This window comes from Canis aureus, chromosome 9 (assembly GCF_053574225.1).
Source record: "Canis aureus isolate CA01 chromosome 9, VMU_Caureus_v.1.0, whole genome shotgun sequence".
In the NCBI taxonomy this organism is placed as follows: Eukaryota; Metazoa; Chordata; class Mammalia; order Carnivora; family Canidae; genus Canis; species Canis aureus.
Genome location: NC_135619.1, coordinates 68,883,653 through 68,895,652, shown reverse-complemented (window position 1 = coordinate 68,895,652; position 12,000 = coordinate 68,883,653). Strand labels below are relative to the sequence as shown.

At 37.8% G+C, this 12,000-nt stretch overlaps 1 protein-coding gene across 6 annotated transcripts in view; it reads right to left on the bottom strand.

The window, feature by feature from the left end:
* The window catches only part of VRK1 (VRK serine/threonine kinase 1), a 106,812-nt gene that overhangs the window by 14,164 nt on the left and 80,648 nt on the right, over positions 1 to 12,000 (bottom strand). For 4 of the 6 annotated variants that reach the window (XM_077910522.1, XM_077910523.1, XM_077910524.1 and 1 more), the window contains exons 6-11: positions 11,088 to 11,196; positions 10,877 to 10,969; positions 8,460 to 8,592; positions 7,585 to 7,705; positions 7,236 to 7,294; positions 2,968 to 3,146 (exon numbers count right to left, since the gene is read on the bottom strand). In XM_077910522.1, the coding sequence (XP_077766648.1) occupies positions 2,968 to 3,146; positions 7,236 to 7,294; positions 7,585 to 7,705; positions 8,460 to 8,592; positions 10,877 to 10,969; positions 11,088 to 11,196 (694 nt within the window). Of the gene's footprint in view, positions 1 to 1,816; positions 1,930 to 2,967; positions 3,147 to 7,235; positions 7,295 to 7,584; positions 7,706 to 8,459; positions 8,593 to 10,876; positions 10,970 to 11,087; positions 11,197 to 12,000 lie in introns of all 6 variants that reach the window. The other 2 variants (XM_077910519.1, XM_077910520.1) reach the window with 1 other exon arrangement.

Here is a 12,000-nt window from a genome sequence, read left to right as displayed (position 1 = left end):
TTGTTGGCTTGGGCAAGTAACTTAATCAAAACCTTACAAGAAAATAGCTAATGGAGGTATTAATGTCCTTTTAACTTGCTGAGTTCTTTCCAGTAAATTAAGCTGTTCTTAACCCAGATCGGACAGGGAGGAATTCTTTAAGGATGGAACTACGTGCTATTGATCTTTATAGCCCCGGGGACCCAGCCTAGACCAGGTACATAAATTAGACCTTTATATTGTTGAATGTTGGTTTAAGAGTACACACTGAATCCAGTGCTGGAACTGTACTGCCCGATTCTAAGGCAAGTGTTCAGTTCTGATCAACAATGAAAATCTCTGGCTGTGAACTTCCTAAAGGTAGACTGATACCTAGTTTTTTTCTACCTCAGCTTTATATTATCCCCAAATCCTGTGCTTTAAATAAAACTCTTAGGCTACTGAGGCTGAAAACATTTTCAAGTGGGAAAATTCATATTTCACTCTAGTTTCCAAATTTACTGTACCATAATCAAGCATGGCTATTTAAAAATGGATAGAAACCTTGTTTCATTCCACTGCTAACCAATTTTTATATGTTCTTACCATCATGGACAACTCTCAGGAACATAAAAAGAAATATGTATATTGAATTAAAACTATTATCCCTTTCCAAAAGAGATTTGAGTGTCGTAAATACAAAGAGTACATACTTAAAAGTTTTAAGAAATTATGACAAAGGGAAAGGAGAATACATACTAATTATAAGGATTAGCATAATTTCTATGATTAAGCATAATTAACTCTGAGCTTCCTAGTAACCAGAGCAAAAAACGACATCTTGATTATACACCCCTTGCTAAAAAAGAGATGGAGGGATCCCTGGGTGGCGCAGCGGTTTGGCGCCTGCCTTTGGCCCAGGACACGATCCTGGAGACCCGGGATCGAATCCCACAACGCGCTCCTGGTGCATGGAGCCTGCTTCTCCCTCTGCCTGTGTCTCTGCCTCTCTCTCTCTCTCTCTCTCTGTGACTATCATAAATAAAAAAAAATTAAAAAATTAAAAAAAAAAGATGGAATACTAATTTATCAAAGGGAAAGTTTTCCCTTGTAGAGACAGAGTCCCTAACTTTTCAGTTGGTGGAGCTCTGCTATTATCTGCCTTAAATGTGGAGTATTTACAATGTATTTGAAGAAAATGTTCTGGGCTTTAAAAAAAAAAAAACTTAAAAAAGAAAACTGGTCTGGTCCAACTTGTTCAGGTTACAAAAACAAGACAAAAGGCCACCTAAAATTAACAACTCATCTACAGTTACACGGCCATCAAGCAGCTTCAGGATCTTACCTAATCTGAACTTTTATTAACTTCTTTTTAATACAAAGAATAGGCCTGGGTCAGCTATGAGGGTAGGGGCAAAAAAAGCAGTAAACTAATGAAGCAATCTAATAGTTCAGTTGTTAGTCATTTTTTTCCTCCTCTAAATGAAGCTTTATACATGTAGGGGATGATCCAGCAGGAAATTTCCAGCCTTCTGAACTACCCAAGGACACATGAGAATTTTAAGTTCACAGATGTTAGCTCTGCAGCAGACTGACCTATTCAGCTATAAAGTCAGCCAAGCTGCAGAAACCAAATTTTCTCCAGCATGTAAGTCCAAATAACAGTGATCTGAAAAGTAAGAGGGTATGGCACTGGACATGTTCTCACTGCAACAGAGATCTTTATTTCTCAATCAGCAAAATTTTAGAGGAAAACACCACAGAAGCTATCTATGAATATTAATGCACAGAAACCTGTCCTGAGCAGAAAGGTGCAAGCTGTATGTTTACACATACATGCAAACTATAAGTTTACTACCTTACTGAAAAATCCCACTCGAGCTGCCATTTTATCCTCTTCATTTCAAAACTGGACATGGCTTTCAGCACACTTGTTGACCACAAAAATGGAGCGATGCAATTAAGACAAAACTTACAAAAGAAAAAAATTTAGATGTAGGTGCATGTGCATAATTTCAGATTTGGAGCGAAACTACACAGAGACCTAACTGCCAAAAAAAAGTCAAATTCAAGATACAATTTCAAAATTCCCATCTCCTTTATAACATTAACTTATAAAGTTAAAAAGAATTATGAAAACCTTTTAATAATGCTGCTTCTTATTTTAAGAAGAGAAAATTTGCTTTTAAACCCTTTTTCTCATAGTTTGGAGATTTCCAAAGGAATCTACTGGAATTTACAGAGTCAGTAACAGGAAAAGTAGTATTGTAAAAAAATATTTTTTTTCTAAGAGTAGTTCTTCTTTTTGATTTAAATGCAGGTAGCACATTTTATTCAATAATTTCAGACTATAAAGGAAATCTGAGTTAGTAATTTAATTAAAAATATCCAATAAGTTAATTTTAAAGTCATACCAAGAAGTTATTTACATGCCTGCACAATACTTTGCCCACAATGTTCACTGTTAACATAGCTGTCCGATAAGTGAACCTCTTTCTATGCAGATACATAGCTTTACATAATGACATTTCTATAAAGAGCAAACTAATGGTCAAATGGTAAGCACCCCACACCAGCAAACAAAGAAACTTTCGAACACTAATTTTCAAATAGTCATTTTCAAACACTGATTTTCAAACGGTAAATGCTTTGACCACATCAACAAAGGAGGAAAAGCTAAGAGAGAAGACCAACCGCACTCAGTGGCCTGGGAGAAAAAACCACCCACACTCTAAATCGCATGCCCCATCCCAATCCCCCTGTCAGTGGTCAGTATCCCAAGTGACAATCTTTCCAGGAATTTACTAACTTGCTACTGCACATAAGAAACTGATACTTATTCATTCTTCTACAACCCCCTACATGTTTTTGTGCCTTTACCTAATGGTGATAGATATTTAATTGCCAAGCAATCTGTTACATTTTTCTTTACTGATTTATTTCTCTAAAATTAGTTTGCGGCAATTATCATCACAGGAGGCCAAAGGATAACTTAGGATCAAAATTCACCTTCGTCATTGACTTTGCTCTCAAGCCTCCATTCTCCACGGGGCTGAGGTCCAGCTTGCCATCATCCTTGCTTCCTATAGCTTTTAGTCCTTGCAAAAGAGTGTCTCGCAAGTTCTGATAGAGAGGTTTCTCAGCATAGCCCAGTAATTTCACTGTTTCCATGTATTTAGCAATTTCATCTAAAAGAGTAACACAATTGTTCTGTAATTTTTTAATCACAAATACAACAGATTTATCTCTTACTTCTAAGAAAATAACTCACAGTAAAATTAGAATGCAAATGTGTATCCTGTTAAAATATGTTTTTTACATAAATCACTTCTTCAATAGAAAGTACGCTTTTGAAGTCGGGAGCTGTCAGGTAAGTGAAATAAGAAACTTATTTTGAGATAGAATGTAAAAGACATTTTTGTAATTCTAAGGGACAAAAGATGAGACACATATTAAAATTTAAACATGCACGAAATAACTGCTGTAGTTTTAAGGCTACAAAAACAAAACAGGAAAGGACCTCAAACAGATTATAAAGTAAAAGGTACTTAAGTACAAGGACGATCACAGCCGTATTTTTTTTTTTTTTTTTTTTGCCACAGAAGCCATTAATTCTATAGAAAATAGCTGCATTCTTTGTGAAAATGGGAAATAAAACATACCAAAGCCAAGTTGAAGGGAGAAAGAAGCAAGACCTACTTTTCCCATAAAAGAGGAAAATCAGCTTCTGAATGATGAAAGGCTCACTGTACACTGAGGCAGGACCAATCCCCTAAAAAGAAATCTTACTAGTCAAGATAGACACTCCTCAAGGCCAGAAATCCATCGTTAAGCTAACGACTCCTACATCCCCAGCCTCATCCGTCCACTGGCCCCCAGGAACCTGTGTGCCCACTCCTCTTGGATCTCCAACTATCCTCTTGAATCCCAACAAATCCAAATCCAAACTCCTGACCTATCCCTCCACCTGCTCTCCTGCAGTTCCTCCCACCCCAGTTACTGAGAATTCCATCCTTCCAGCTCAAGCCAAAAACTCTTCCCACACCCCACATGCCATAAACCAAGAGATCCTGAGAGCACTACACACACACACACACACACACACACACACACACACACCCTCATTCAAACACTGACTAGCACTTACCATGCGACAGGCACAATTCTAGGTACTTGGGATATGTGAGGAAAAAAGAAATGGAAATCCCTCCCTTTATTTTCTTAATCTATAGAGGATCTATGGAAAATCTAAAGCAAACTTCACCTAATAAGGTCACATATGGAAAACCTTCCTTCGGAGGGGGGAAAATGTGAAGCATGTCCACATTCACCACTTCTGTTCAGTGTAATAGTCATCTACGCTTTTAGTCAGTACCGTAAAGCAAGAAAAGAAAGAGAAGGCAAAGAGAGTGGAACAGTTTATCCACAAACACAGCACTGTATGCAGAAAACCCTAAGGAATCTATAAAAAAAACTAATGGGACTAATAGGTAAATTTACCAGGTTACAGAATACAAGGTAAATATTTAAAAAATAATTTTCTATGTATCAGCAACAAGCAATTGGAAAATAAATTTCTTAAAAAATAGATCACTGGGGCAGCTGAGTGGCTCAGTCAGTTAAGCCTCTGACTCTTGGTTCAGCAGGAGTCATGATCTCAGGGTCGTGAGAACGAGCCCCTCAATGGGCTCTCTACTCAGCAGGGAGTCTGCTTCCCCCACCCTCCGCCCGTCCTCCTCCTGCTCTCACACACATACACACACACACACACACACACACACACATGCTCTCTCTCTTTAAAATAAAAAAAAATCTTAAAATAAAATTTAAAAACAGATCATTTACAATGGCATCAAAAAAACATCAAATACTTAGCAACAAATACGATGAAGACAGGCAAGACTTTTTACAGACAAAATTATAAAACACAGTGAAAGAAATGAAGTGGAGGATATACTTTATTAGTAGATTGGAAGACTCACTAGTACAAGGATGTCAGCTGATCTAGAGTCATGGCAATCCCACTCAAAATTCCAGCAAACTGGAAAGGGAGGGGATGTGTGTGGAACTGACAAGGTGGCTCTAAAATGTACACAGATACTCAAAGGGTCAAGAATTGCAGAAGACCAAAGTCAAGTTAAGGAGCATCAGTGCTGAAGGACTTATACTACCAGATGTCAAGATTCAGTCAGAATCATTATGACACTGTGGCGCAAGAACAGACAAAAAGAATAACAGAAAGAAGGAGTTCAGAAACAGATCCACACTTGATTTAAGACAAAGGTAGCACCATAGACAAGAAGTGTTTTCTTCAAGAAAAGCTACTCGGTCAACTGTTTATAAATATGGGGGTGGGAAAAAATCTGGCCCCTCCTTATATAAGGCACAATAATCAATGCTAGGTGGACTAAACATCTATATCTGTAACAGGGGATCTATAATTGCCAAAAATTGGAAACCATCAACAGCAGAATAGTTAAGTAATAGGATATAAATACAACAGACTACTATTAGAGATGAGAATGAACACATCACTGTTAAACATGCAACAATGGGGTCCCATGAGGATCAAATGCACAGCATGGGGACTATAGTTAATAATCTGGTACTACAGACTGGAGAGTGGCTGAGCGTAGATCTTAAGCATCCTCACCACACACACACACACACACATACACCACAAAGTTAACTGTGAGGTAATAGAAGTGTTAATTATCTTGATCTTGTTAATCATTCTATGATATAAACATATATCAAATCACCACATTGTACACTTTAAATGTATACAATTGTATTTGTCAATAAAGTTAAAAAATAAATAAGTAAAAACATTAAGAAAAAACCCCATGCAACAATGGAAATGCATTTCACAAATACAATACTGAGTAAAAGAAACAGGACTCCAACAGAGCTAGCAGTCAAGATCATGAGGGCAGGGATTTTTATCTATGTTGTTCACACTCTATGATTCCATTTTTTATAGAGCTCAAAAACAAATCTTAGGGGTTGGAAGTCAGGCAAGTTATTCATTAGCCTAGAGGGAAAGGCTCATGATTCGTAGGAGGCACAAGGGGGGACTCTGAAAAGCCTATAGCGTTCCATTTCTCATATGGTACTTGGTAAGACTGCAATTTTAAACTGCATAAGGTCAGAGTGGACTACCCTAAAAAGGAGACAAATGAGCAAGGGCTTGAAAAGACATCTAAATATGTGTGAAGTAACCACTTCTCACTCCTCCCACTGCTACCTCCCTTCCCTGGATCTCTGTGGTGGCCCTCCTAGCCGGCTCCTGCTCATACTTGCCTTCCTCCCTTAGCAGTTTATTCTCAGAACAGGAGCTAGAGAGTTCCCTTAAAAATACACATTGATGTCACTCGTCTACTCCAAACTTTACACTCCTGCTCAAAGTAAAAGCCAAAGCCCTTATAATGGATGGCCTAAAACAACGCAGTCCTCTAGTTCACCAGACACACTGTTCCCCAGACTTGCACAGAGCTCAATCCCTATCTCCAACTGCTCAAATGTCACCCTTCTCAATAAGGCCATCCTGGCCACCCAATTTTTTTTTTTAATTTTTATTTATTTATGATAGGCACACAGTGAGAGAGAGAGAGGCAGAGACACAGGCAGAGGGAGAAACAGGCTCCATGCACCGGGAGCCCGACGTGGGATTCGATCCCGGGTCTCCAGGATCGCGCCCTGGGACAAAGGCAGGCGCTAAACCGCTGCACCACCCAGGGATCCCCCTGGCCACCCTATTTAAAATTCCAACTCCCCCTGACTGTACTCCCTACCTCATCCCCACACTCACTAATTCTATTCCCCACTTTCTTTTTTTCCATAGTACTAACCACAGAATATACTATAAAATCACTCCTGTGTTTACTGTGTGTCTCTCCCAACTACAACATGAGCTTCATGAAGACAAAAATTTCTCTTTATTTAGTTTACTGTTGTAACTCTAGTATCTAGAACAGTTCCTGGCATTCAATCAAGCCTCAATAAAAAAAAAAAAAAAAAAAAAAAGTTGAATTTATGAATGAAATTTGGTTTCCTTTCCTGAAAGTTGAACAATAACTTAAGGAAGCTCAAATCCCCATTTAGTCCACCTTTGGAAAGGGGTCTGCTGTCATGATGAGAACAGGCCTCTATACAACAATCACACTTGAAAATACCTAAGCTCTTACGTTACGGGATATGCTGTGCACATCATGATTCTTAATCTTTTTCTCCCAGAAAACGAAAACCTTATGAACATTTAAGAAGTCTTTTCCTACCTGGCTTGTTTCTCTCAGGAAAACATTTGTCCATCAAACCAGCAATATTCTCTCTATATCTGTTAAAAATTAAAGAATGAGTCATTGTTTGAAGCTTTATACCATGGAAACTTATTAATATTTAATGACAGTAAATAGCACAATAAGCAGCACTGCGTTACATCCTAAATATGCTTACAGGCTTTCTTCTAAAATAAACAGAAGACAGAACCAAGGACTCCTCCTATTTAGCAAGTACTTTCTTATTTCTACATCAGTAGCCATTAAAACTATAGTCTCTTCAAGAAATTCTGACATACACATTTATCTTATCATGATTTTGCCCAAGATAATTTAAGTTTTCCTTTACCTCATTTTGGAATCTCTAACATAGTTAGGATCTTTCAAATTATCTTCCCATGGAAGATGACCACTAAGCCACTGGATCATGCAATAACCAAGTATTTCCAAATCACCACGTCTTGATGGGGCTGTGAATACAAAAGAAGCAGGATAAGGATACTAAAATCACTTTCAGGTATAGTTTCAAATATATACAAACCAATAAAGTAAAACAGCCAATCTTACAGTCTTGTTTTTCATCAAAACTTATCATTGCATTTAATAAAAGTACTGAATAAATACTTGGCAATACGAAAGAAGTCATTTACATCCAACTAACAGCTTACTTTAAAATCCAAATTGGCAAACTCTAGAGTTTCAAACTAAGACTATGAGTGTAGGAAATAAACTATAAAGTGGAGACACATTTAATATTGCTCTTGGAAAACCTGAAGACACTAAAATGCTATGAGCTACGGAGAGGCCCAGAGAACTGGGGGTCTCAGCTCCTCTATACTGTACGGGCCCCAGAAAAGCAAAATGCCTGCTAAAGAAAGCAGGATGATTTCACAGGTAAGAAAGTCAGTTTGCCTGCCGCCAAGTCATGGCTGCCTAAGAAACTTATAGACTTTTAGGGGGAATAACACCCCACATTCAACTAAGCTAAAGAGAACCAAAAAGAAATCCTGAGCTGAACCAAACCACCTTCCCTGCTCAAACCATGGCGTCTGTGAAGGACAGAAGGGGACCACAGGGAAAGACAAGGTGGCCGATTACAGGGCTGGAAGAGTCTAACCTCTTCCCCGGATCCCTCCCTGGCCTTACCTTGCCTCTGCAATTCTTATTTATTTATCAGCTTGTTTATTTGTACAAGATTAAGAACCAGGGAGGAATCTGACATACCCACACCATTGTGCGCATCAATGCTGGTGAATTCAATTGTGCCATCATGACATCTTTTGGGATCTTCCTTATATTCTTTATGAATTCCTTCTGGGCAATACCGGTAAGCAAGGCCGTAATCTACCAAGTACACCTATAAATGTCCAAGCACAAGGTAAAATCAAAGCCAAAATGATTGCACATATAATCCTTTATGGCCCAGAGATAAAATACTTCATTTAAAGGTGGATTCATCTGCAAGGCCACACCACTGTACCCCCCAACAAGTGAGATCCAATATGCTAACAACAGCAAATACTGAATTCTGAAAGACTTTTTTTTGTTTTTAAAGATTTATTTATTTATTTTTAGAGAGAGAGAGCATGTGTGTACACAGGTAGGGAGGGGTAGAGGGAGAGAGTCTCAAGCAGACTCCATGCTGAGTGCACAGTGCAACACAGGACTTGATCTCACAACCCTAAGATCATGACCTGAGCCAAAACCAGGAGTCAGAACATTTAATGGACTTCGCCACCACGGTGCCCCAATTCTGAAAGACTTATTTCAAGAAAAATGTTGAGTGATCATGTCACTAAACTCCAGACACTATCACCTGACTTTATATACTTTTTAAAATAAGCATGTTATACTTGTAATTAATCCTGTCTGCTAACTTGAGCAAAGATTATAAATCTTGCACTTTTTCTTGCAGGGTCTAAAACAGAATAATTGGGCAGAGAGGAAACCATCAATATTTGTTACAACTGCCCCACACCAAATATAAGACTACTGGTGTAGATGATACATGATACATTATCTTCTATTCCTCTGCTCCTTCACTTACAAAATATTCTAATTATCAATTCATTTCATAAAAGTAGTTCAGATTACAATAATGATCTGAAGAACCTTTAGATGACTTTTATCTATAATATATGAGATATATTATATAATACATAATTTAAATATTATATAATAAAGCTTCATAATTAAAACTAAATTTTAATACTACAAAGCACATCTCTGTGGGCATGTATGTGTGGGTTTGATGAGCATAAAAGCTAGTAAATTTGGCTTTCTTCTAATCCATAGCCATGTATCACATCTCTAATTCTGGGTAACTGTCTCACAAATGTATGCATGTGATCACAAGAGGAAACTGAAGTAAAAATATAGGGACAGATCTAACACACACATCTAACACTAGAAAAATAATCCCATCCAAAGCATATGCCCGAAGGATAACAGAGATGCAAAAATATTTTCCTATAAACAAAAGGCAGCATATTTTGGTTAATTGCAAACTGAAATCAATGGTATTTTTATTTATTACATTGTACAAGTACAGTTCGCCTCAATTAATGGAATCCTTATGCTTAATGGAATCCTCAGCTATGTTGTTTGTTTGCTTGCTTGCTTTTAACCTTTTTAAAAACATCTAACACAAGATGTCTGGGAATCCTGCGAGTGCCTTTAAGACTTCCCCATGAGCATTCTACAAATATAACAACTTTCCTTTGTTGTGCACGGAAAGACCCCTGACAGCCACTGTGACAGAGATGGGGCTGGGGGGACAATGTCAGATGGACAATAAAGGGAAGGTGAAGGGACAAGTGGAAACTAAGCAAGAGGAAGTCAAAGATTGGTTTGAGAAAAAGAATAAAGTGGAGTGTCAATATAAACACACTTCAAATACCTAGACAGTCCCTTCTTACACACCATCAATAAGATGCAAGAACACATATGGAACTGATTTCCTTCAGTGGCCCTACCAGGAGTGCCTACGTCAAACCTTACTTTAACCAAAATTGTGGTACAGCTTCAAGAACATTGTATAAACCCTTCTATTCTGACTAAACTGATCCAAATAGAGATATAATAACATTAGCTTTTCTCTTTTCCTTAAAAAGTAAAAATTACAAAGTGAATGTAATAAACTAAAAAAAAAAAATGCACATTTGAATTCTAAACACTAAGGGTATACAAATTTAGACAGCTAAGATATTTCTGTAAACCAATTGATTTGAATAATCAACATGTTAAAGACCAAATTTTCCAAGTAATAGAACACTTACATTTGATGGATTTCTTGAACAAAGGAAATAAAAAAATGACAAAGCAGACAGGCAAACATAATTCATCGGTGCACTATATAATTTTAAACTTCCACCCCCAAATAGCTATTTGAAATTCATTTTGTATCACAAGCACTTCTTCTGAATATTATTTAGGGCAAAATAGCCAACTTGATAAAGTGCCAACAAATCGCATCAAAAATGTAGAATGTTAACTAGATAAAAGTGTCAAGAAGAAATATTATTATTACCATATCGACTCCAAAAAGTAAAACTTCTGCACAGGTTCAAAAGTTCAAAGCAACCATATTTGTTTTCAAACAACAGCTTTTAACTAGTAGAAATTAAACTTAACAATGCTACCTGGTCAGGATTCTTGTAGCTCAGGAGCAGATTTGAGGCCTTGATATCTCCGTGTACGTACTCATGCTCGTGAATATATTCCAGAATATCCAGCTATGAAAGCACCATATAGAATAAATTAATGCAGTACCTAACACCAGCCAGCAGAGGACCGAGCTTCAACGCAACTCGCCTTCACTGGATTAAAACAAGAGGAATGTAGCTCACATACAATTCTCAAGCTTAGCTGCAAGACAGTTTTCCGAGAAAACCTTCTGGCATTTGCTTCATATATTTTCTGAAGGTCACTCCCAAAGCGATCCATTATCATAAACCTGTAACTAAAGACAAACAAGAAAAGTCAATGAAACAAAACAGAACTCGGGTAACCTACTTTGCAGGGACTACTCTCACAGTCATTTTTTTCAAGTCCATGTTTAGTAAGAAAGCAGAAGGAAAAGGGAAGAAAGAAGAAAGGAGGAAAGAAAGACAAACATTTGAAACCATTTTTTCCAACTAGAAATCTCAGAGTTGGGAATACTTCCCTGTCCTGCCTGAGGGCCTTCTCCTGGTGGCAGCCAGGTAGTTTCCTGAGACACCCATCAATATAAGGTAATTAGCCCACAGACTGACTCCAGCTGATTCATTCACAGGAAAGATAAGACAATATGAGTAAGACCAGTATCACGGATTTTCTTCCCGCCAAAGTCAATTCATGTTTCTGGATATTAGCTTGTTGTCTGTGACCGTTTTTCTCTATTTTGGGGGCACATTTTAGCAGTATTAACATTTTATTAAAATCAAGATACCAAAGATGCTATAATAATAGCTAAATTCAATGAAATTGTTTAAATGGTATAAAAGGGCTGTATGTTAAATACTCAAAGGACAAGAGTTAGGGAAGAACAAATATCCTGGGGAAATGTGCAGATTTTTTATTTTGCCACAAACCCACTAGGTCACCTTGGCTGACTCACATCACTTCTTTGAGCCCTGATTCCCTCGGGTGTCAAATGAGAGCGTGGGGCCTCATGTCTACGGAGGTCTTTTCTGGCACTTGAATTCTAACCCTCGACAACCGTGACACTTCTGTGTGTGCCCAAACAGCAACACCTCAGTCCAGTAACACAGTTCACCTTATGCTC